We start from the raw sequence: 27,470 nt of genomic DNA on the forward strand, positions 1-27,470 counted from the left end.
TATTGAAAAGAACTGATTCAAAAGAATGATTCATTAACTGATCCAGTTCTATAGTTCAACTCACTGACTTGGTAACCCTTTTGCAACAGTTCTCTAGTTAACAGCTCACTGGAAGGGAAGATTATCAGTAAATAATTTACTTTCAGTCTGTTCCTCACACGAAGTTATTGTATGGATTTAGAGGTCCTGGAATATATAATCAACTGGAGTTACTGAAAGTAATTTTCTTTTTTTTCTTTTTGGAGCTTAACAGCCATCAATGTATGTCTAAAAAATGTGTATATATTTGTTCCATGGGTTTAAGAATTTAAACTTTTGGGTGAACTATCCTATAAACTATAAAACTATAAAACAAAAGCAAATAAATTTGTCTTAATATGTGCACATCTTAGCAGGGGTTGTTTGTTCCTGTCTTCATAGTAGACGCTGCATGCTGTAGTTCTATGACCTCTTTCTCTAGGCAAAACAATGCCCTCATATGACGCTCAAGCTTTACAATACATGTCATTCAACAAGAATGATTCAGAACAGTTGTGGATTATTTACCAAATACCCTTGTGTACCACAAGTATAAACAAGCCTTGGCTCACAGCACCAGAGCGAAATTCGAAATTAAAATTGGTTGATGCCACTGTGAATTGTATATAGAACAATACAGATTGTTTGATTTAACAGATGAAAACAGCAGTCGATTGACCTTGACGTGCCAGTCTAGTCTCATTCTGTCAGTCACATTGTAGGATGCTCTTCAATGAAGCATTCAGCCACACTTGCCAATATTAACAACAACAACAACAAAAGTGTGTGCTGGATAAAGGCAATGGCCTTTGGGGTGTTTGCAGTTTAGCCTCAGAGCCTGGGATAATAGAGAGGCTAATTGGGGGAGAAGTTCATCTACAGACTGCTAAAATAGTCGCACGGGAAGGCAAGAGAGGAAAAATATAGAAAGAAAATGAAAAGTAAACACCACAGAACAAGGGAAGAGACAGTAAAAATGAAAAGGACTAGATGTGCACAGAGGGAATTAAATGGAAACATATGAGAAAAGTGAATGAGCAAGTCCTGTATGTAAAAATGAATAGAAGGTAGTATATGCACGTGTGAGCGTGTTCGTATGCTTCTCAGTCTTTCTGTTAAGCTGATAACAGCATTACTGCATGCATTTTAAATTCATAGTGCTTAATGTTACGAGACCTCTTAATCCGCAGAAAATCAATGCCTAATAACCTATGAAAATGTACATTTGCTCTTTTACTATCACCAGAGGCCCAGTCATGCACCCCGGGGGCCCTTCTTTCAATTCCCCCGCATTAGCAGTAAAAACCATAAACCACCATTAACGACGGAGGATTTGTGTGAGGCAGTGAGGCGGCTGGCCTGCGCTCATGCCATTTGGGACAGAGATCAGCTCCAGGAATGATGTTTGCATGATAGAGACAGGGAGGGTCTTGAATAGGTCTCATATTTAAAATCAAGATGTGAGGAGCTAGAGTAAATTTTTACAGGTGTGGTACCCTTTCTAATATACACTTTAGGATATTTTAGGTACTAATATTTAAGTATTCAAATGTACCATTTAAGTATATATATATATTTAAAATATAAAATAAAAGTTGAATAAACACTGAACACTGGCCTGAAATGACAAATGTTATATAAATAGATAAAACGAAGGAAAAAAGTATCATGCCACAATTTTTTTTTTCAGCCACAGAACATGTTCATAGTTAATGTAAAGAATCACAGCTGGTTAAAAGTAATTGTAAATATGATTAAATTAACTAAGTGAATTTAATTCGTGTAGATGACACCTTGATATTTTGCTATCTAATAAGACATTTAGTTCACCCAAAAGTGAAAATTTTGATAACATTTACTCGCCCTCATGTTGTTCCAAACCTGTAAAAATGTGTTTCTTCCTTTGAACACAAAAGAATATATTTCAAAGAATATTGGTGACTGAACAGTTGCTGGTAGCATATGACTTCCATATTATGTAAGTCCAGTTGGAATGCAACTGTGATGTTGTTGATTGGATGGAGGCAGATCTAAATCAAACTCGCAGTTGATTGTATGAAAGGAGTGGGGTTTAAAATAAACCAATATATGGAGATGTCCGGGATATGTCACTAGTTTTGAGTTAGTTACGTCGCGTCACTTACTACCTCCTAAGTTTTGATTAAAAAGGTCAAAAAACATCTAAAAAGACCTGAAATATACATTTACAAAATAGATAACATTAATTTTCATTTCGTGCCTTTAAGTGTCATTTTAGGAGTCATAATGTGTTTTTGGATCGCTGTATATTAAAGTACTATGGCACTGTCACCACAGTACGTTATCTGCATGTGTCTGTAGAGGGTGTTTTTAATCAAATTTTGAGTGTGGGCTTGTTTGTTGGTGTGCTTGCGTGACAGTAAATGTGTTTTTGGCTAAGCCTGTGTGTATGAGCTTGTGTAATTGTGTTGTCTCCGACTGTCAGCTCCACTAAGCCCCAAACCCCCCATACCCACCCCCCAGCACACGGCTGACCTGTTTCCATATAAACACAGGACGCTGGAGGCAGAATGCTGAACGGCGGGCTAAAGCTTAGGCATCCTGAGGATGGACGCCTCCGAGGCTTAGGGTCCCTCATCTCCCAGTGACAGAGCTACCAGACCCAGCCGGCCGTCCTCCCTGCCACCCAACTATAATTACCCGACAGAAATGCATGTACGTGCTTACCGCCTGCAGGGCTGATCTCCAGCTGCCGTGATATTAACTCCATCAGGTCTTGTGCTGAAAAGAGCTTTATCCCTCAGCTCTCAGGAGAAGCTCGGCACAGCCATCCCCTTAATAACATACATAACTTCTCTCAAGCACAACTTCTTCTCCATGTCCCCGACAACTGAAATACTGCTCATAGGGGGAGAAAAAAAATCAATGTCCCTATCTTCTGCTGCCTGTGTATAAAGCATGGAGAAGTTATTAAGAATGTGTGGAAGAAGAATATAGGGAATAAAGATACTCCTTCACTGCAAATAAATTAGATTTTTGATCAGTATTTTTGTCTTAGCTTTCAAGAATGTCTAATTATCCTTTAAACAAGATTAATTTGCTTGGGAAACAAACTGTTTAAGATATTAAAACTTGTATATTCTAAATTAAGCTTATCGTTCTCAGTATATTAGCATTATTTTTAGTTTTGTTAGATTTATGCTCAAAACAAGGGAAAAAGTATTTGCCAATAAACTTAATTTACAACATATTAGCAGACAACAAGTCTTAATATCTTATGCAATTTTGTAGAAATCTGTCTTGTTTTAAGGATATTTAGATAGTCTTATTGGAGATAGACAGATTTAAATTTAAAAGTAGTGAGAGGGTAATGGTAATGAAAAATTTTTTTTTTAATGCTTTTGCATTCTCTTTCAAAACTTTTGCATTCCCCTGAGAAACCTTTTCTTTGCTCAGAAGACATTTGCTTACTCTCTTGCAAAATGATTGTGTTCCTCAGAGAAATCTATATTTCAGTGTTTTTGCGTGAACACAAAGTTTCTTAGTGGAACTTTTGCAAGAGAAGACAAAAGCATTGAAATATAATTTTTCCTCCCATCTCATTTTATTTACTAACACCATGTCATTTTAGGGGCACAGTAAAAATTTTATTTAAATGTAAAATAAAAAAAATAAATCTGTTTATTTACAAAAAAATCACTCAAAATAATGTTGCAAAAATATATCCAGGTACATTAAAAAAAAAAAAAAAGCCTTAATGTGACCAATGTGACTTAATGTGAGGGAGCCATCGTATAATGATGTGGCTATGATGAAGATTTCTGTTTCTGGTTAACAACATGTTATTAATCTTTCCCCTGCTGGGCAGATATCACAAGGTTATTAGCAGAGTGCCCTTTCATGGACAACCCCCAAAAAGCTGTTGCAGATGCACATGAACAGTTATGACAGCATGAAGTTGGTTTAGCTTGGTGCATATAACATCATACAACATCACCTAAACATATCAAGACAATCTACAGAAGGCATTGTATCAAATAATGAATGCGAATGGAAATCAATTCATAACTCCACCAACATGGTAAATGCGGGTGTATGAAATTAACACACTGATTAAGCCTAAAATATATCTATTTGTTTGGGAACATACCACAATATTCACACGTGCAATTAGTGTGCGTATGTGTGTGTGTGTGTATGTTTGTGAGCCACACTGGGCATCAAAAGTCCATAATTCTGCATCTGTTGCTTGTGTAAAGCTGTCATTAAAGCCATACCCGCTGGGAGCTCCATCTTTGTCGCCCTATTGATCGGCATCTAGATGCAAGACGGCTGAAAGGCAGTGAGGGATTCCTTTTACTTACAAACCTTATGATGTGAAAAGTTAAGTAAGTGCATGTTTGTAAGAGAGAGACAGAAAAACAAAACTGCAGAACAGAATGCAAACTGATTGGATGAAACGTTCCCCTGAACAGATTACACACCAGCGGACTGATTCAACTGGCTAAACACCCACAGTTAAAGTCATTCTCTCAACAACTCATCTCTTTCTAATTTCAAACAACAAACCTCTCAGCAGACTGATGGTTATCAATCCCTGCAGACTTAACGCTCACCTCAAAACTGATTTCTCGCTGTTCACAATCTCCCAGCTGCTAATGGGCTCTCAACGTCCATCTCACCAGCTAACGCTGTGAGGCAGAGAGACGCAAATGACATTTTTCCACCAGTTAGCCACCGTGTTCTCGCAATAGTCCTGAATTGGTCCACCAAATCAGCAGGTGGATTGTGATGTTGCTGGTGTCTCGTAAAGTGAATACTGAAGTGTGTTCAAGTACAACAAAATACAGTAATATTGTGAAATATTTTTGCATTTATTTATTACTTTTTAGATTTATTCCTGTGATGGCAAAGCTGAATTTTCAGTGCATTGCTCCAGTCTTCAGTGTCACATGATCCTTCAGAAATCATTCTAATATGCTGATTTGATGCTTAATAAACATTTCTTATCATTAGTATCGTAAACTGTTCTGCTGCTTAATATTTTTGTGGAAACCATGATATTTTTGTCAGGATTTGTTGATGAATAGAAAATTGAAAAGAACAGAAACAAAAATAGAAATCTTTTGTAATATTATAAATGTCTTTACTGTCAGTTTTGATCATTTACACATTTAGCAGACGCTTTTATCCAAAGCAACTTACATTGCATTCAGGTTACAGTTTTTACATTTTTATCAGCTCTTGCTTTCCCTGGGAATCAAACCCATGATTTTTGCATTGCTAGCACCATGCTTTACTGTTTGAGCTACAGGAAAGCTATCAGTTTATTTCATCATGCTGAACAAAAGTTAGAATTTCTTTTGAAGAAAAAAAATCATACTGGCCCCAAACTTTTGAACGGTAATGTATATTATTGCTGTTGTATAATAATGTCAATTTCATGAATAATTCTATTAATTTAGCCTGACATACATACATAAAACCATCAATATAAAGTCATTTTCCAGCTCATTCTGGCCACCCACTCAGGGAAAGATCTGATGTGGTTTGGAGGCGGATTTATCAGTAATAGTTGATACTGCAATAGCAGACTGGCATAAAATAGGCTAGGATATGCAACATATTAATTGTTATTATATATTGGTATCGGCTGATATTGAATATTAATTATTCATGCTCCTTTCATCCATTTTTACATTTGCCTTCATTACACGCTCACTTAAAATGAATCCTTAAAAAAAACACTACTGAAAGAACACTGCTAATCTGCAAACCTCAAAATGCATATTCATTTTTCATACTGTATATTATACTGCACTCTTGTCATTTATGTATGCAGTATGAATCAGACAGGCAGTGAACTGTGGGTGGTATGTGGGCACACTGTCTGAGGCTGAGATTAAGATTAAATACATTCACAATCAAATCTGAGATATGAAACTGATTTGAATATTTGTATAAAGCATTTCATTATACTATATTTTGTAGTCCGGGCACAGCATTTGTAATGGTACAGTGAGTGTTGTGCACCAGCCTGAGAGTGTTTTTGTGAGTTAAGCCAACAGCAGATGGTGAATGGACACATGACCCACACTCCTCATTCAACCAGCACTGGTTCAGAGGGGAGAACAGGTGCATCGTCTGATACAGTCCCCCCTGAAACTTGAACTCGCACTTTCATTCCCCTTCTCACATTCACATGGCCTGTCTGCTGCTATGCTTCACGGCAGACTTTTCCAATTAGTCTCACCCGTGTAACCCCGCTGGTGTCACATGAGACGGCATATGTGCTATTGTACTTATAAAATTCAATCTGACATGAGACACTGCTTTCAATCAAATCTTACTTGTAGCAAAATTATTTAAGCCCTGAATATTTTGACATAGTACTGTGTCAATTAGTGACCAATTTCTGAAGTAAATCCTGTTATTACTCACTTCTCTAATATGCGTGCACACACACGTTTACTTAGCTATCTAAATGGGGACATTCTATAGGTGTAAATGATTTTTATACTGTACAAAACATATATTATATTGCACTAAACCAACCCTACACCTAAACCTACCCCTAACAGAAAACATTCTGAATTTTTACAATTTCAAAAAAACTTTGTTTAGTTTATTTTTAAACTTGTTTTACAAATACCGACGTCCCCAAAGGGAGGTTATTAGAGATTTTGTCAGGTTTAGCTCACTTTTAGGTACAAATTTGTCCCCAAAATAAGTAGGTACACACAGTAGGCTACAAGTCAAACATTTAGGGTCAGTAAGATTGTGTGTGTGTGTGTGTGTGTGTGTGTGTGTGTGTGTTAGAGATTGACACATTTATTGAGGAAGTATGCATTACATTGATCAAAAGTAACATTAAGGACATTTATAATGTTACAAAGCATTTCTATTTCAAATAAATGCTGTTCTTTTGAACTTTCTATTCTTGAAAAAGAATCCTGAACAAAAAAAGTGTCACAGTTTTCACAGCACAACTTTTGAACATTGACAATAATAAGATTTCTAATACTAATATAATAATTTGTAATAATATATTTCTAATATTTCTAATAATAATATAATAATTTTTTCTAGTGCCTGGGAGGCTCAAAGTGTAGGTGATATAAGAACATTTACAGCTATTCTTAACCAACGACTGAAAGAAAAAGCACATGAGGCATGGTATACATCAGTTTTGGAAAATAATAAGTTAAATATATATTCACAATGCAAGTCTTCTTTTATACAAGAGAGCTACATTGCGTCTGTGTATAACATGCAACTGGTACGATCATTGTTCCTTTATAGATGTTCAAGTCATCATCTTGCTATAGAAACAGGCAGATGGAGTAATACACCAATGGCAGAGAGAATTTGTAGTTTTTGTAAGTTAACATCAAATGTTTATGTGATAGAAGATGAGAAGCATTTTTTGTATTATTGCTCCTTTTATGAGGATTTGTGTAAGAAATACTTTGGCGATCTTGAAAATTTGAAATTAAATTTTTTAATTTAAATTTGAAACTAAATTTGAAACTGAAATATAATAATTATTTTCAATTGTAATAATATTCCACAATATTACTTTTTAAATATATATTTTGATCAAATAAATACATCATTGGAGTGCATAAGAGACTTCTTTTAAAAACATTAAGAAATCGTATAACCTGAATTTTTGTAATTTCCAAAGGGTGATCTGTAGTTTCCTCTAATAGTGATTATCTGTGCATTCAAAATTCAGAGAAATAAAATAATAAACAAATACATGTTTTTTGTGGAGTGTTTTTGTAACCTGTAGTGTAGTCATATTAGGCCTTAGGCAGCTATTTGGGCATTTGAAGTGTGTATTTTCTGTGCCACTATAGCATTGTTTTATAGTGACACAGAACCAATTTTTGTTTGGCCAGATGCATATAAATGAAGCAGTCTGAAGTTTTTATATAGAAGTTTTTTTTTTACTTTTATATAATATAAGGTAGGACATCCAACCTGTTACACATGCACACTTCCAGTTTCCAAAAACTTTCAAAGAAATTACCATGCAAAACACAATAGAACATCCACAGAGATGTTCTCATAAAAAGGAAGCGACGGGTAAAATCAGTAATAACAACATAGTTATTAAGCCACCAGGCTGGCTTTTCCCATTATGAATATTAAACTGTGCCTCTGTTGCACTTAACCTGCTGGGGCATTTCTAAGTCATCACTACTATTTCAGACCCGCTGTTTCCCGTGCACTCCATTCTTTGTATGTAAATCTGAAACTCAAGCACAGAGTCTGGTGTGTCTCTCCCATAAGCAGCCCAGTAAATCCCTCCTCATCACACTGTGGGGATTTGGTCTGTATTACTGCTGCCGTGACTCACCTACCGCTAGGAGGGAAGGAGAATTAAAGGAGGAACCCAAGCAAAACCAGGCTTTCAAGTTTGTTCTTTCCTTCACTTTCTGCTCCAGCCCTGTTGATGGGTCAACAGCGAGTTTTCGGGTGGTCTAAAGAGGTGGATGCAGGTATGGGGCAGTTGTGTCAGTACTACAGTACAGTACTGGGTTTACGACTACAAGCCAAAAGGCCTCTGCCTAGGGCAATCATTGCCCACAGGGAACCGTTTGAAGAAAATTGCTCTGCCTGTCATTTAGTCAGCAGAGCGGCACGCCAGAGAGGCAAGCACACAGTCTATTCAAGACTGGTGTGTGTGTGGCCATGAATGATTGAAATGAAGAGACTCTTATGTTACAGGCTATAGAACAGGCAGACAGATGCACAGGCAGCTTAAGGACCCAAAACATACCACTGGAGCACCAAGTCTGACATCCCAGTGTGTATAATATCCATCCTAATTAGTTTGTGAGATTAGAATAAATGTTCCAAAGCATAACATGCTGAAGAGAGTATGCCAGAAGTCACTGGATGGTCAACTGTTTATTAGTGTGGACTAATAATTGATATCCAACCTGATTTAAAAATACTCATTTGATGTTATCTGTGTTATATTTAATCTGCATGTAAACATCTATCATGTGGACCTTTATAAAGACTATAAATACTACAATAGCAAAACAGATACATTTGGCCATTAAGTAACTGCAAAAATTAATGAAAGGCATTAAGTTATTAGTTTATTAACAACTTAAGTTATTTATTTATTTATTTAGTTAAATTAAAATGACTAAAATTAAAAAACTTCAATAAAAATCAATAAAACTAGTATTTTGTGCCAAATCTGGCCTTCTCTTTTGCTACACACTTAAAAGTATTTTTTTATTTTTTATAAAAAAAAAAAGAGTACATCGTAAAAGTATGCGAATTGGGGCACAGCAAAACAGTTATATATGGAAATATAGTGGGGTCCAGGTCCAGTGTGGTTTTGGACCCCATTGACTGGAAAAATACAGTTGAAATGTTCTTCTAACCATAATCTTTTGTGTTCCAAAATAGATTGCCAAATTTGGAATGACATGAGTGCTGAGTAAATGATCACAGAATATTTTTATTTGATGGTAAGCTATCCCTTTAAACATTAAGTCAACTAGTGTCGGGTTTGTTGATAATGAAAAGGACATGCACATTTTGCACTAACACATACATGTTCTGTTGAGTCTCAGATATACTTCCCTTGCATAAATTCAGACACCACAGGCTTTCTATATGCATGATTACGGTGAAGAAACACACACACAAACACATGTATGTACCCCAGACAGGTCCTATTACCACCCACTTCCTCTATACACACTCTATCACTTTCCCTTGTTCTTTCGCTACCTCTCTCATGCGCCTGACTTCTCAGGTTTCGGTGAATCAGACCTGGTGAATAATGTATAAGGTACAAGCTGTGAAAACCTGGACAGCACTGTAGGCAGCAGGCAATGACTAAATGAAAGTTTAGAGCATTCAGACAGACGGCATTCACTAGTGCACCATATCCACCCACAGACAGCGGTATCTTCATCAGCTCTGCTTTGTTTAAAGGGGACTGTCAAAAAAAACAACATTTAAATAGTGAAATGGATTGCTCAGTGCCTGTTTGGAGAAATGATGCCATTAAGGGCAACATAACGCCACTGAAGGAAACTGCTAGGGGGAAAATGATGTTTTACAAATTGGCAGACATTTTCTTGTGCTGAAAGTCAAGGAGATTGCCAAATGACTAGTTAGCAAGCTGAGAAAACAAAACAAAACAAAACAAACAAAAAAAATGGTAAAACATTATGATTTATTTCACATTAGGACAATGGAGGGATTGGCATGAGCACTTCACCACTAAAAGCTCTCCTAGAGTTCCGCCACAAAACCAGTCTTAGTGGTTTAGTGGTTGGAGATTTGATTCATCCCAATGAGTTAAATCTGTTTACTAAAAAGAATAATTGAAATGCATTCAGTGCAGTTTACATTATTATGCCGGTATGTGGCAACAGATCTTTGTGAGTAAATCATTAACTTTGTTCAAAAAACTGAGTGGACCACCTTACTAACCTTTGATAAAATTTGTGTTTACAAGAGACTTCATACACATACATTATTCTTTCACCCTCTTTCATTCATTATTGTGAACAAGATTGACTCGCATGGATGAAGTGCATGCAGGAGACGCTCTTAATAAGATTCAGTTTATTCATGAATGAGATTCATGCAGTTTGTTCAGACTCAAAGACACATCTGTGTCTGAAATCGCACCTATTTGTAGAGGTGCCTGAAACCATAGTGGACATTATTGAGTACGTTCATTCAATTCCATAATTCACCGCAATAATGTGTACAACCGATGTACTTAGTGACTAGTCACCAGAGAATACGATGCACTTCGAGCATCACGCCAAATGAATTTCTGCATCTCGCCAAAAGATGGTGTCCACAGCGCAATCAGTCTCCAAATTTGGTCAACCTTTCAAATTTGCCATGGTCTGTATTAATGGAGTAATGTAGGGAATAGTGAATGAGAGTATAAGAGCCAATTTCAGATACAGCCATTGACTCGTTACATGTACTTGAAGGCTATTGGTTTGTGCTATGGTCTTTGAGGGCAGGAAAGCAGCCAAGCGATTCAAAAGGGAGATACCTCAGTGCAAAAACAGCACTAGATAAAATCATATCTGCTTCCCCACACACAACAATGTATGAAAATCAATATCTGTATAGTAGAATCATAACTCATCAAATATGATTTTTTTTTTCTGTAGACACCTCCCTATGAACTTTATTCAGACATCGCTCATTTAAAGGTTAATAGCTTTTATTTAGCTCCACAGTCCTGCTGGGCAAAAACAGTAATTTCATTTAAAAGAGAAGACATTATCAATTTTATCTCTGACTGTTGTGATAACTGACATCTGATGCTCTAGAAAAAAAGAAAATAAAATTATAGTAATCTGGTAATTTCTTAGCTGAAAAACTGGCACTTTGGAATGGGCGGCAGTGAGACGGCTCTCCAAAGCGCACGCCATACTTTCATTACCCCTCGTCTATTCCCCTGTAGGCCAGCTGCCATGCCAGCTTGGATCCTGTTAATGCTCTAAAACTGGAACATAATTTCAAGGTCTCCGGGAATAGCCTGCTCTTTCCGGCCTTTTTATATTTATTTATTTTATCCAGAGTCACCTGTCGAGTGGCTGTGATTATGCATGCATGACTGGGCCTGGGCCATGCAAATCCTCCAGGCTCTTTCGCAGAGGGCTTGCTGACCTGCTTCCTGCTTTCATCCCGCCTCTAAGTACCGATCACAAATGGCCAGGAACTAAATCAACAGCACATGAAAGGCGCCGAGCATGGAGGAGAGGGGCCACATGGCTAAACAATCCCCTCCCTATCCTGTTGTAAACAGCTTGGAATGTTCACGCAGAGCTGAGCACATTCACCAATGCCTCAACAGCACTGTCTGTTATGCAAATGAGCTGGATTTCATTTCTATTCCACTGTTCTCAATAAAAATATTAATATTACCCAGCCTAGTCTGTGTGTTTACTTGGCCCCTGTCTAGAGGCTCTGAATGCTAATATATTTGGCTACAATTTAAATACTGATATACAGTGTAGTGCACTTAAAAAAAAAAAAAAAAACTACAGTGAAGATCATACATACAGCTGTCTGAGGAAATATACTTTTAAAAGCAGGTGGGGAAGAACAGGTAATATTGGATGAGCAAAACAAACTACGTAAACTACTAACTGAGTAACTGGTCTTAAAAGGGCACTCAGTATTTTTTTTTTCCTCATTAAAAAAAATGTATAAATAAAACTTAGTATGTGGAGTATTGTGAGAGTTATTGTAATAACTCCTATATATAAAGTATTAAAAAAAAGTTTTACTCATTAAAAAAAACATTTTAAATTCATTATAAATTAAATAAAAAATTACATATAATATTTTAAATAATTTAATAAAATTTTTAAGTGAACATTTTACATTATACAATATATTTTATATTATATATGTATTACAAATGTCATGGAACCAAACTGATATCACACAATCGTCCGAATGCTATTAGCTTTACCTCTATAACCACTATATAATCAGACAATTTCATTAACTGAATAAAGAAATCATAACCAACTGAGAAAAGCACATTTCTATAATGATATTTGGGTCATACTTTATGTTAAGGTCCAATTCTTGGCATTAACAAACCATTAACTATGACTTGGACACTGGACAAATGCAAAACGATTCACGATGCAATGGCCAGTGACATTTGTTAACGTATATGGCTGCACTGGTGGTTCTTTGAAGAGGATTTAAAGGCACACTGACTCTGAGAGGATTTGATCATGCAAACAACTGAAGCACGTCACATCAGGCACTAAAATGTCATACATTTTTATCCAATAAAAAAAAAAAAAACACTAGATGGCCTCTCTAATTGCTGTTGAATGATTCGTGGGCTAGTCGACCACCTTGTTAAATATTAAATGGTTAGATTATCTGACCTATTTCTGTGTCTGTGCCGTGACAATTACAATCTGAGAGGAGAAGTTGATATACGTGTGTGTATTCCTGTATGCATCCATGTTTCCCTGAGGCGTTCCCTGCCACATACAGCATACTAATTCAAGTCTTCCATTCATATTCATTGTACAGAAAATTGCTATTCCATCTGAATAATGCTTCCATATTCAAGCTCTCTTGTCACTGTTCTGTTGGTTTAATATTAAACTTACAACTTTACATTTCCATATATTCTTTTTCATAACCTTTTAAGTTCACAGTATGCCAATAACGCACCCACCTTTCTAGCTTTTGAAAAGAGATCATACAATTTAAATCAGGGCTTGAGTTTTCCATTTGTTTTGAGTCAACAGGTAAAAGGCAGCCAGAGCCTCTTCAGATAACATTTATCTGTCATTTTTTGTTAAAATGACAACAGTGAGGATACAAATCAGTCCGCTGTGGCACTCAGAAAACAGCATCTGAGGCCAAGGGAATGAGCGCCACTTGTTCAGTAGTACAAGAGGGAAATTGCCCCTCCGCAGCACACACAATATTGCAGGTGCTTAAATTATTCATCCTGTAGGAACGCTGGGGTCTCACTCAGAGCCAAAACTCCAGCCTCTTAATCTCCACTTTATATTCCATTTTATATTTTACAGCTTTGTTTACTCCGAAAGGGAGATAAAGAGCTCTTTTTTTTCCAAAGGTATAGAGGTCTAGCTTTGTTCCTACTATTGAGAACAAAGAAAACAGTTGTGTGTAATTTTCATATATCACTATGCAACATTTTCTGTTAGTTGGCTTAGTCTTCCTGGCAAACAGGCATAAGAATTGCACGCATTTGGTTCTTGAGTAATTGTGACCCAAAGAATGCCAAATGAATTAATTACCCAGAGCTTGCACCACTACTCATTTCTAATAGTCAAAGTCGTCCAGAAAAGTAATTGATGAGCTGTTGTTGGTCATTGTTTACCTTATGTAAATGATTCACCATACACCACATAGCTTTAGCTATGAGCAAGTTGTGCTCATAGATGGAAAGGGTGTGAGTGGAGATGGAGCATGTCCGAGCAAGCACTCATATCTCCATCGCCAGACTCATGCTGCTTGCATTGAAAATAAAATGGCATGCAGAGCAAAATAGTCATCTAGTTTTTGTCAATGTTTGGGCAATACTTGACTTATTTCAGGGGAGATACACATACAGTTCGTCTTGTATTTGAATTAACAAACCACATCAAGACCATCTCAGTTTACATTACTTATAGCATGTATTATGTATACAAAAAATGACGTTTTGTTTAAACCTTTATGTTAAATTTCTGTTGAACCTCAGTGATCATGTTGTGACTTGCAGAGGACAGAGAGACTAAAATATAGCCAGCAACCAAACTAGCACTTGTTAGTGTGAATGAGTAGCTACTGTATTTGAATTCATATTTACATTTAAGGCAATAAGCAGACATTATTATCCAGAGTGATGTACAAAAGTGCTTAAGCGCCAAATATGAAAACATTGTGACCAAACAGATGGCGGGCAGGCAGCACTACCTGTTTAGTTGAATGAGTTCATGGATACTCCATTGTGCCTTTTTATTGGTACATGTTTATTTTCAGTGATCAATAATGGTGTTCATTGCAAAATATATGTTTAGGTTGCAGTTACAAGTAAGTAATGGAACTTAAATCTGTTACAAATAGTTGCATTAGTGGTATTAGGTAGTAGTATTCAAGAAAATGTAAAAACGATGCTCCCAAAGTCAGTGAAACTAAATGTTTTCATAGTATAAAAAAGCAAGTAAAAGAGTCTGCTCATCTTATTTGCAAGACCTTGTGAAATTTAAACAGTGTCTTTGCAAATATGCATTGGTTCATATTCATAATTCTTGTCTCAGTTCAACAGAACTCACTGTATCACATTTCTTTTAATCCCTTCTTTTTCTATTCCCTCAGCCACCTACAGCAAAGTGAGAACACTACCCCTTCTGACTGCAAATCCCAGACATTGCAAACCTCAAAATCATTGGCACACAATGGAGAATGCTTCGCTTTGTTAATAGCATGCACAGTCATCCACTTACTCCGGTTGATTTCAGTGAGTATTAGTGACGTATTTACCCAGAATAGCCCAGTTTGGGTGAGCCCTTCTGTTTCTACTGGGGTCTTGAGGTTCAAGTGGTCTTGACCTGCCCTGGGACCCTCTCCCTGGGGCCACGGTGATGGGACTGCTCCAGGGACCGCCATTAGTCCCTCCCTCTGAAAAGAGACTCACTGTACTCAGTAACTTCCACTTACTCAAGTGAAAGTTATTTTAAAGGACGCCAACTGAGATTAGGAAGAACATATGGTGGGCTATATTAATTGGTTCTGTTAAATGGATTGAACAAAGGAAGAACAAGCTAGTTGTTTTTCCAGATCTTCAGATGCTACTGTGATGCATATGATCTTGTTAATGGAATGTTTCTGCTGTCGTAGTAATGAAAGTAATTTTTGCATTCAAAGTCAATCAATCACATTGCAGAGCAATTAACAGCACATCTGAAACAGACAATGCTCAGCTAAACACAAAGACAAAGAGCTGTACGTTGGGGAGGCGAAGACACAAAAACAAGATTAAAGCCATATAATACAAAGCTGGAAAAAGCACAAAAGAATTTGACAACCAGGAACACCCAACAAAAAGAATATGGGAGCTAGTAAGACCAAAGGACCCAAAGACTGTGTACAACAACGAGAAGAAGATGCATTCACTGGCAAAGAAAAGGAGATGGCAAAGATAAAACAGGGGGAATCAACATAAAGCAGAGGTGAGACAAAAGAGAATTATGGGAGTATAGTTCTAAACAAAATTAGAGCAAGCACAGGAAGTCCAAACCCAGCATCTGAATATACTGTATGTACTTCCTTAAAAAATATATATAGGATGTCAAAAGCAGTATGTCCAAATCTACAGTGTTTATGAAACCATATGTGAAAAAAAACAACAGCAAAAAAAACAAAGGACACTTTGCTATCCCATGAGGCCATGGAAGAGGAGTAAGAGAAGCCAAATAGTGCAGAACAGTGATTTGACAATGCCAACATGGCGAATGTATTATACTTGGGGGATAAAATAAAATAAAATATATTATATATTTAAAAATGTAATTTATTCCTGTGATGGCAAAGCTGAATTTTCAGGAGCCATTACTCCAGTCTTTAGTGTCACATGATCAGTGTCACATAAGGTAACAACTGAAGGATTTTACAATGTTTATCCAGATTTTTAAATGCAGTGCAATACAGACAACAACAGAAAGTCCAAGACACTTTTCAGTGCTGTTGAGATACTCGCTCCCATAAAGACCCATAGCAATCAGTTGCATGAGAACTGCAAAAATTAAATAAACCATATTAAAAAAAAACTATTACTGTATTTATAAAATCAAATATATATATATTTTTAAATATAAACATTAAAAATAGCAAATTGATTTTCTAGGAATTACAATTCAGCAATAATGAGAATATATTTATTCTGCAGTCTATGAAATATTGTGACTTGGATTGATGGTAAAGTAATGATGTTGCTGTGATCGTGGGAGGCCTTTATACTTGACTTTATATTTCTAGCATAAAAAAAAGGAGTGAAATGAGAGCACAACAGAGGATTTGAGTGAGGGGGGTTGATAATTTGTAAGACTGGGACACAGCCAGGAACAGCTGGATACCAGGGCAGCTGTTTTTTCTTTAATTATTTTTTATTTTTTTTTGTAGGTCCTGAATGTTTGTGAAGAGCAGCTGTGATTAGACGAACAGAGAGAATAAAACAGAGAGATGCTCTGAGAGGAAATGCGTTGCGTCTAGTCTGGTCCAATTGTAGGTCATGAAGCAAAGGCATGATTACAAGAGTCGGAGGCATGCTGAGATGAAAATCATGTATTAATGTTTCTTTTCCCTCATGGCTTTCAACTTTCATTCATTTGCAACTTTTCTCATCCTTTCTGTCACTTGTTCTTTCATGCCCTGCCAGCCTCTCTTTTCCTTTCCCACCAAGCGCTTGCCAACTCCTCGGTGAATCAGAGGTCTTGGTGAGATTGTGCTAGCCGATTCCTCATTATATTGAAAGGCTTTAAACTGCTCTGAGCGACAGACGAAATTTTCAAGAGATTTCCAGACAAAGCCAACATTTCTCAACTGTCTGGACAACACCACCAACACTGGGGTCCAAAAGTCAGAGACCACTAATGAAATGCTTCTAATTTTTATTTTTTATTTTTTTATTTTTTTACATTTAATACAGTTTTATTTATTATAAATTACATTATCAGGATAAAAACTGAGTTGATTAGTGGGCAATTTTTTTATTCATTCATTTATTAGTATTTTTTAACATAGAAGTCTAAAATGGAGATTAGTTAGTATGCTTTTAGTTTAAGTTTTGGCGTAGTTGTATAGCAGCTGTTTATAAATCCTTGAGTGATTTACAGGATTGCTACTTCCTAAAAGTCCAATTATTACTGCCTCCTATGCACATCCCTCTCACCTGTTTAAAAACAGAGTAATTATGTGGTTGCCCCATCTACCTGCTCACTTACTGGCACTTTTTGCTGTGGTAATTGTGTAAATTTTGCATGCATCTGTGGTGACTGGCCGAGGCTGGAGCTGGCACGGACATCGCCCCTACTGATTCCAGCTGTCAGCAGTGTCTATTAACAATGATGAATCACTCCCCCACTTCTCAATCCAATCATAGAGACCACAGCAGGCCTTAGATCTGGTCACCTCTGACTAAATGATTTTTGGACAGCGTGGGGCGACACACCAGAGCACACGGTCAACACTTTGTGTTAGATTACGCTATTAGCCTGCAGGCTTCTGAGCTTTACATCTTCCAGCCTGCCCTTGTAACTGTGGTACGTTACTCAAATGACAAAGCAAGACACACAACCACCACAACATGTAGAGCTCTCTGTTTTTAGCAACTCTTTGTATTTATACTAGCATGCAAAGACAAGCACAGTAACAGTCATATCTGTATTATGATTAAACTGGGTCTCTTAGAGTCTGATCTATAACCTATGACAGATAGGGTTGTCTCAGCTTTGCTCAAATTAATAGAAACAACCTATCAAAATTTAATCAATTATTATTATTTTATTCTCTGGCTGTTTCAGTGTTAGTGTAGTTACTGCATTTTGTCTTTGAAGGACAGTAGACATGTCATTGCACCCATATACACACATCAATGTTGTTAATGCTATCTAAATAAAATAAAAATAATTAAAAATTGTTAATTGAAATTAAAGTGCAATAAAATGAAAATAATATTTATAAAAAATATAATTATTATAATGTTTGTTTTATTTATTAATATATTATAAAAACATGAAAAAAATCATGAAAAAAAGTTGCATGGGCAACTAACTGAAATAAAATAAGTTTAAATTGAAGTTCTAAAATTACTAAACCTAAAACTGAAATAAAAATAATTTAAAGAGAAAAAACTAATAAAAACGACAAAAAGTACATAGAATTATTACAAGATAAAATAAAACATACTCTAATATTAATAAATATCATAATAGAATAGAAATGATTCTAAAATAACACTGACACACACACGTACAGACATACACAAACATATTTAACTTAAAATAACATTAGAAGAAAAACAATTTACAATTAAGTGAAATTAGTTTTTCATGCTGTTATCAGTGAGAGTGTTTGATTTCCCCATGCTGTGCCTCAGAGGAGAGCAAAACAACAGCATGAATAAATGATGAAAGTGAACAGGGGCTGCCATAACACTAAAAACTTCAACAAACTGCAAATCTGCAAAAACTTTTTCACTGCCAGAGTCTTTGGTAGCACAGCTGAATATGCTGCCACAGCTATTACAGTTGCTAAAACACAGACATATGCAGTATCAGATATTGGAGATGTACAACTTTTGAAATTCTAAAATAAACACAGAAAGCATTTCATTGCCAAACATAATAAATTAAATTGCATGGGCAGAGTTGTTCCACCAGCATTCTATATGTCACCCTGGACCACAAAACCAGTCTTAAGTCACTGGGGTATATTTGTAGCAATAGCCAAAAATACACTGTACAGGTCAAAATTATAGATTTTTCTTTTATGTCAAAAATCATTAGTATATTAAGTAAAGATCATATTCCATGAAGATATTTTGTAAATTTACTACTGTAAATATATCAAAACGTTGTTTCTGATTAGTAATATGCATTGCTAAGAACTCATTTGGACAACTTTAAAGGCGATTTTCTCAATATTTAGATTCCTCGGAATCCAGATTTTCAAATAGTTGTATCTCGGCCAAATATTGTCTGATCCTAACAAACCATGATACATCAATGGAAAGCTTATTTATTCAGCTTTCAGATGCTGTATAAATGTGAATTTCGAAAAATTTACACTTAAGACTGGTTTTGTGGTCCAGGGACACACATCATCACTTTCAACTCTCTTTTCATCGGTGTGGCCCTGCAGGTTAGAAGTCAAGGTCAGTGGGTATCAATCACTTTTCTTAGCTTTCCATTTTTCTCTCACCATCTCCCTCACCGTCAGGAGAATATTTGACCTCCAGAAAGCAGAAAGACAGATGGTGGACTGGATGTGATGGGGTTATGTGATGAGCTCTATGCCACATAAAATCTAGTTGACATCATGCTGTACAGTCAGTCTGTTAACATTTCCCTCAAGAGCTCCTCAGTCCTCCATCAAAGCTCTAAATGTTCTCTGCACGTCTCTACACTTCATCAATGGCATGTAGCCAATAACAAGCTCAGTGTTGACAGGGGTGAGCTGATCTCTTAAAGGGGAACGCTGTTAATCGAGATCAGTGGCTTTCTATAAGTTTTGTTACCCAGATTGTACACTGGACATCATCTTGTGACCCAAAACAGTAAAAAAATGTCAAAAAATGTAACAAAAATGTCCTTTACAAATTGCATTGTATATTAATATTACCATGTGGTACCAAAAAAACAAAAAAAACAATTCTAAATAAATTCATATTTTCTAATTGATGTAGATTCATTTCTAAACTGCAGAAAAACAATTAATAAAAAAAAAAAAAAAAATGTATTAAAAAAATATATATATTAGTATAGGTTTTAGTACAAATGACAGATGTAGAGTATAATCTTAAGAGCAAAATCTTAAAATAAAAATCTAAAAAAAATAAATAAAAATCTTCCCTGAGACAGTGAAAAACAGATTTCACTGATGCCATTTGAGATTTTGTCAGACTACTTGTATGGAACTACTTTGCATTTCACTTGAGTTTTAATACATGTCCTATACTGCACTGCAACTGTATACCTGAGCATTAGCAACAGACAGATACGCCTCTGATCCATCTAAAAGGAGGAGCTAAGGCGACAAGAAAAAGAGAGAAACAAAAAAAATCGATGGTTTCTTGTACTCACAGCTTCAAGTTTCTATTTTAACATGGCTCGCTATTGATTAGCTTTCATAGCTGAAGTCTCCCTGAGCAGCAGCTCGCTCCAGGAGGATAGAAGAGAGTTTAGCAGAACTAAACCCAGAAAATAGAGAGAGGGGAGCTGGGAAATGATAGCCTGATGCTTCCTTGGCCTGCTTGATCCGCACTAACAGTCCCTGCTTAAACACGGTCAGCGTACAGTTGCCAACATAAAAGGCTTTTGTATTGTGTGATGGACTTTCCCAGAACAGCACCGCGGTGCACAGAGCTTTTATAGTGGGGAATGGAGGCTGACTTCGAAGGGTAAATCGTTTAAGGAGAGCTTGCCAAGTGCTGTTCTCCCACTCCCGCTGAAATGAAAGGAGTTCCGGTGCTTTGTGTCAAGAGAGGCATCAAACACCTGTGCAACGGAGAGCAGCGCTGGGTCGGCAGTGTGTGGAAACAGCAGAACTGTGCAGAAGTGGCATGTCATTATCGACATTAAATATTTACTAATTAAAAACCCACGCTACACAATACTTGTACTATAATCTTACATAAATTGTCCATATTCTGCTGTCATGGTGAGTTTATGGTGACCAGCGTACTCTGTGAAACAGTGTGTTCTCAGTCTGGAACTGATTAACCGAGCGCTGCTCCAGCACTAGCTAGGTGTTGACAGCTTCACAGCGTCATGTCAGTATAGGGATTTTCTGAAGTGTTGCAAGGAAAGTCTGGAAGGTCATACACTCACACTGCCTAAAGTTGACACAAAGGGAAAGGCAATGCTAGAACCTTCTGCTAACCACAAAACATAAAAATTGCAAAGTAAACATATTAAATGTTGATAAACAGACAGACAGATAGATAGATGGATGATACACAGATGGGATAGATAGATAGATTTCATTCTGAGAGCTAGATGTCTTTCATATCTCCACAATGGCAACCAAACAGTTGTTACAACAAAAAGCACTCCAGAGAGGCCATGGAACAACAAATTTATAAAGCATCTCATCCTTATTCATAGCCATGCTTTCTGAAATTGTTTGATGTCCTGTTCTTTTTCTCATGGCTACCCCATCATTTAGGCAATTTCAGCCCAGCCAACTCAAGCAGCATAGCAGACTGGCTATTACACTTTGTGTCACATTCTCCCCCCGGCCCCATTTATTTCACATGGCCAATGAACGCTAAATGACAATTGGTTGATATTGCCAAGGACTTTATCAACAAACTCCCAATTTTACACCATGCAGCTCCATGACAATAATGGCTTTTGTTTTCCAAACTTGTGCATTTTTATTTCCCCTCGCAACAACATTAAATTACTACTGCCTACAAGTTCAGATATTCTGCGACAGAACATGGGAGAAACAGATACTGCTGAGGTACAAAAAGAAAGTGTTTCAGCACAGGAGAGTAAAGCGTGTTCAGGCGCTTAGTTTCTCTCGGTTCTCGTCCTACGTAAAGCCTAATGATGTGGAGGTAATGCAAAGTCAACTTAGATTAGAGGACAAGAGAGTGGCAAATAAGTGTGAAGAAACTAGCTGTGAAACGTGATGTTTTCCTCACTCCTTTAAGCGTACTATCTCCTACTTTCTAATTCCCTCTATTTACAACCTTTCCTTGCAGTTTTTTATTATGGTGAGAAATCACAGTATAATCACACCTAAAACCTGCTACCACTATTGAAAAGACCAGCATTTTTGAAAGCCAGTGGTTCTGGTGTCCCCTCCAGAATTCTTAAAGGGATAGTTCACCCAAAAGAAAATTCTGTCATCATTTACTCAGCCTTGTTGTTCTAAACCTGTATGATTTTATTTCTGTAGAACATAAAAGAAAATATTTTGAACAATTTTGTTAACCAAACCAGTTCCCATTAAATTCCATTTTATTTTTTGTCTGTACAATGGAAATCAATGGGAACTCAAACTGTTTGTTTACCAATATTTTTCAAAACAATATCGGTGAGTAAATGATAACAGAATTTTCATTTTTGGGTGGACTGTCCCTTTAAATATAGTCTAACCGGCAAAACTTGGAAAAAGATAAATGTAAAAACACCCGAAAACTTCATTCAGGCCAGGTGAACAGGATCTCAGTCAACTCTCCATCTAAACAGTTTACATTTCCCTGTCCTCACCTATTTGTTGACAATTCAGGCCATTTCGAAGCAAGACATCTGCATTTATGAGCAAAGGGAGACACACCTGCAAACTCAATCCATCTGCAGCAGCTCTACTATAGAAACTATAGAAACTTTGACCCCTGCATCACCCCTGTCTTTGGGTTTGTTTTATTGGTACTGAGGCATATGAGGGCACTTCAGGCAAATAAGGGGCAATAGTCCCAAGAGAGAGGAAGCCCTGCAGCATTCAATAAGCCATTTAATCGAGTGGAGAGCAGACATCAATACAGGTAAAACCCAGCAGGATACTCAGCAGGAAAACAGACAGGGGGAGAGGTAGTTTTCATGAGGACTCGGTATGTTTCTCACAGGCACACAACTATGCTCAACACCGCAATAGAGCACAGCTGTGTTTTATAAAGGGAGACCATAACATTAACATAACATTTTGTGTCTGGCTGTTTTAGCTTTTATTTTAAAATATGCTGTCAGTGATGTCATGAACAATATATAATTTTACTTCTTTAAAGTGTGGGATTTCACAAGCTGTTCAAAAATGTAATGATAGTAAAAAGTGCAGAGTAGACTTGTTCCATTTCTGAGATTTATAGCTGTAAATATGATTATCTAAGGTGACAAATTAATTATTAATTAATTAACACTCAGCTAACAAATTCAAATCACTCCTTCTAAACTACAGTATCAGTATAAAATATTCAATATTATGTCGGGTATTAGATATTGGAAATCATATTCAAAGGTCCTCTAAGTTAAATTACTGGCCAGACAAATTAAAGATGCAGTTCTGAAAGTGTCTGAAATTATCTTAAGCATAACTACAGTATATTGCTGAGACATTTAGACTCCCTTATTGTTACCACATCTCCACCACATTAAAACAAACACATAATGTAACTAAATCAGCCCAAACAAATTAAACATGTAAATTAAAATAAAACAAAAGTTCATCTTTAATCTTCTAACTGTTAAGAAGGAAGTGATAATAACTCTGTGACCTACTACTCCCAGACACCAAGACTGTAGTCTGCTTTGTCTCAGTGTTTGTGTCATAAATCCCCATGTAGGTGGGGAACTGATTCTCCGTTTGGCCTGTTCTTTGCCGTGGAACTCAGCCGTCAATCAATGTAAAAAGCTTTCCAACAGGGAATAAGGAGCACCCTCAGATTTAGAGCACTCTTCCGTAACTGTCTACACTCACAGCCACAAAGAGAGAGAGAGTGAGGGAAAAGTAGCAAGGTACATGTTATTTTAATTACTGTGGTGTTTACCACCTTATTCCGGTTCCCTAAGGGAAGCGCTACCCAGGCTTTGTGGTTCTTCGCTTTCATTATTTTGATTGACATGACTTACCAGTGACATTGCATTTGGAAGGTTTAAGTTTCCTCTCAAGTTTAAGTTTTTTAAAAAAAAAATATTTTTTTACTACAAATCTGTAACAGCTGGGAGTCAGTCGTTAACACACTTTCACACAGAAACCATTATCTATAAATAAATGTTACAAAAATATTAATTTATTATTTAAACATTATTTATTAATAAAATATTTATTAGTAGATATTCATATAAAAATTTGATTTATACATATATATATATATATATATATATATAATTTTGTATTTATATTTTTTTTCCCCAAAAATCAGTCATAAATCATGCATTTCAAGAAGCATGTCAAAAATATTTCAATGCAAGTTGTTAATTAAATTAAGTGTTCTTCTGCCTTTACCCTTTCTCAGTCTAATGTTAAGAAAATCAGTTGCTACAGAAAATGAAAACTTTCAATTTGACTTCATCTGGTGCTGTTAAACCTTTGCTGTCACCATCTGTTGTGCACACCTTTGACAGCGCATCTCCACTCTTTTTTTGTTAGGGCCCTCTCCATGCTGAAGTAGGGAACAACATTGCCACCTAGAGGATGATCCAAGCCAGCATCCAGCATCTCAGGCCAGATTCACACAACCCCTGCAACCCTCACAAACATTTTGCCTCAGTAACCCGAAGTACATTTAAAAAGTAAATTCACTGCAGCCCCTCCCCCAAATAAAACACATTCAAATGCTACTGTCACATCAGCAACACCTTGCATCGGCTGCAACCCCGGACCAAACTATTGCATTGCCCCTAGAGTTGGCTGAAGTGTACAGCATTTATAATGGTTCACTGAGCACTAACCATGAACATTCAGAACTATATCTCCCCATGCAAGATCCAGAGGATCATAGACCAGAAGACTGCATGCATCCACAAGGGCATATAGAGGAAAAAGAGGGAGGAAAACAAGTAGGACATTGGAGAAAATACCATTCCCACTGGTTTAAACTACACCAAATCAAATTCTTTTTCCACATAGCAATAAAACCAAGTCTTTATTTGATCCACTTGTTGTTAAAACAAATTAAGCTGATTAAAAAAAGCACATCCTACCTGAATAGATGGGAGCAAGTCGAAATATATCAGAAAGCCGGCTGTTCACAGGCTCATATGGAGAATCCTCAAGTAAATCATTCCCTGTAACATTAACAAATAACATGTGACTAAATACCAATAATTAAATTCTACATCAATTTTGAAATCTTAAGTGCATTGTAAATGTCATATTACATGCGAGGGTCAAACTATAAAGCTGTAAACTCTACTTTATGTTAGTTGGTATTTGGGTCATTGATTCATGGGACGGATTTACATTTCCGGAGCTAGTTTCTGGTTGATTAGCTATACTGGTCAGTTGAGCCCCCCTCCAGCACACACATATACACTAACATAAAGCATCAGATGACCTCACACTCCATAAACTTTAATGGACACACTTCAGAGAGGCATTTGAAGACTTTACAGTGACCCTATCTGATAACAGAACCCAGAAAAGCAAATTCCTTGGCTTAGTATTATTGGTTGCTAAGTATTAAAAATAAACAGTGTCAGAAAAAATATGATTATAACTTTATACTGCAATTTGAAGCTAAATATTGTCACAGCTTCATATGTTTACAGTGCACTATAGAAGGCGGCAAGTCCGCGCACCCTGTAAATGCTGATAGATCCCCCAGTAGATGCGCAGGCAGTTCTTTTCTTTCTTCATGCCTCTTTTACAGCGGCAGTTATACAAAGGGCTCTGCTTTAAAGCGTCCAACGCAAGCCGGCATTCATCCTTCGCCTCCACTCCAGTCACCATACTGAAGTTGGTCTCCCTCCCCGCCACGCACTGCCTCATAGTTCGATACTTTGTGCTGCATCCCGGCTCCTTCAAACACAGCTCGTTCGCCTTCACACAGTCCAGCCGGTTTGAACTAGTAAAGTAAGACTCCTCGGCAGATAACAGCACATCTGTGGAGGACGACAATAGAAATAATCATATCACGGATAGGATCGACTTTTATTGAAATGCCTCAACAACTAGGCTACTCGAGATTGTTACGAAAGACATAATAATAATAATAAGTTAATTAAAATTTAAGTCATTGAAATACTTATTTTATTTTTTGTTCTTTTTGTGTTTTTGTGTATGAAACATTTCTCGAGTTTATATTGTTCAAGATTATAAGGATTTAATAAACTTAAGGTGCTTTAGAGATTAAAATATTAACACAAGAAGATTTAAGCAGACTTAAGTGGAAAGTAAAACAGAGCTGATCCTCAAAAGCTAAAATATGCCCTAGTTATGAGACAATTGTAACATCATATTGGCTAGAATATATTTATATATTGGACAGAATAAAAAAAGACTACAATATAAGAAACTCTTTTTCTGATGGTCTTGACATCTGAGTTTTAATCTTAAATACAATACTGCGTGTCTGTGTAGGCTACTAATCGATTGCTATATCGTTTACCAATCAATCACTGAATATGTAAAATCGCATTCAAACTCACCCAACAGCGGTAAAACGATGTAAATCGTGGCGAAAATCATTGCGCTTTTTATCCGTGGGCAAGTTGGCTCAAACACGCAATTTATTGTTTTGACGATGAAAAGAATAATCCTTTCTCATTCAGGTCCATTGAAACATCGTTGGTCACAATGTAGCCTACATCCAGAGTATAGCCTATAAGAAAAAGAAAATGTTCCGTAACCTTGTCCAAAACTGTCACTAACCGATATGGAATGCTTTCTTGGATTAAGACTCATAGACAACGTAACAAAAAGAAAACGAGTCGCAAGGCAGCAGAATAAAACTCCAGCTCTCAAGATATGCTCGTGCGACTGAGCGCGCGACAGCACTGTGGCATTCAGTTGCGCTGTAACCCAAACCAAAAACCACACGCGACTCGGTGCACGCTCAGCGCTTGTGCGTGAAGCACGGCAACAGGACAAAGACATCCAGTTTTGCCACTCCAAAACTTATCGTATTTACTGCTCTCTGTTATTGTGTAACTATATATGGGGGTTATGCAAGTTGCTTGCTTTCTATTTCTCGTCAATTGGTGAGTGTGTTTAAGAAATTGCACTGCTGACGCTGAAAGCGCATTTTGCCTGACCTGTATGGTGGTTGGACAATCTGGTCTGAATGGTAGGCTATTATAGCCTATGAGTAGATTAGTCTGGTATGGGACTGGTAAATTGCTAACCAGTGAAAACAAGTAGGCTAAATGATTTACACGTATGGTTCCGCGTATCAAAGTGTAAATATGCAGGTGCGTATAAATAGCCTACTTATTCAATAAAATATTACGAAACTACGAAGACATAGGTGATATCAGTCAAAATATAGTCTTGTTTCATGCATGAAAATCACATAGGCTAGGTGACATAATCATGAAGACCGTCCCTTGGCAGTAGCAATTTATCAAACAAGCAAAGACATTTTCTCATTAAATAAAAATAGGCTAAATATACAAAATAAATAGCCTAATGCAGTTTTATTTAAGAACGTTAAAATACTTATTTTGCCATGAAACATTTCAAATGACTTTTTTTTTTCTTTCTTTAACGGAATGACAATATTTGAATAGTTGCTATGTTATGTCTTT

The 27,470-nt window shown here is 36.6% G+C and overlaps 1 protein-coding gene across 4 annotated transcripts in view; it reads right to left on the minus strand.

Annotated features, from left to right (window-relative positions):
• The window catches only part of gfra1a (gdnf family receptor alpha 1a), an 83,652-nt gene that overhangs the window by 53,415 nt on the left and 2,767 nt on the right, over positions 1 to 27,470 (minus strand). For 2 of the 4 annotated variants that reach the window (XM_058796167.1, XM_058796166.1), the window contains exons 2-5: positions 26,373 to 26,545; positions 25,524 to 25,826; positions 24,927 to 25,010; positions 15,040 to 15,177 (exon numbers count right to left, since the gene is read on the minus strand). In XM_058796167.1, coding sequence (XP_058652150.1) covers positions 15,040 to 15,177; positions 24,927 to 25,010; positions 25,524 to 25,826; positions 26,373 to 26,412 — 565 coding nt within the window. In that variant the 5' untranslated portion in view covers positions 26,413 to 26,545. Of the gene's footprint in view, positions 1 to 15,039; positions 15,178 to 24,926; positions 25,011 to 25,523; positions 25,827 to 26,372; positions 26,891 to 27,470 lie in introns of those variants that run through there. The other 2 variants (XM_058796165.1, XM_058796168.1) reach the window with 2 other exon arrangements.

Source organism: Onychostoma macrolepis, chromosome 13, assembly GCF_012432095.1.
Source record: "Onychostoma macrolepis isolate SWU-2019 chromosome 13, ASM1243209v1, whole genome shotgun sequence".
Classification (NCBI taxonomy): Eukaryota; Metazoa; Chordata; class Actinopteri; order Cypriniformes; family Cyprinidae; genus Onychostoma; species Onychostoma macrolepis.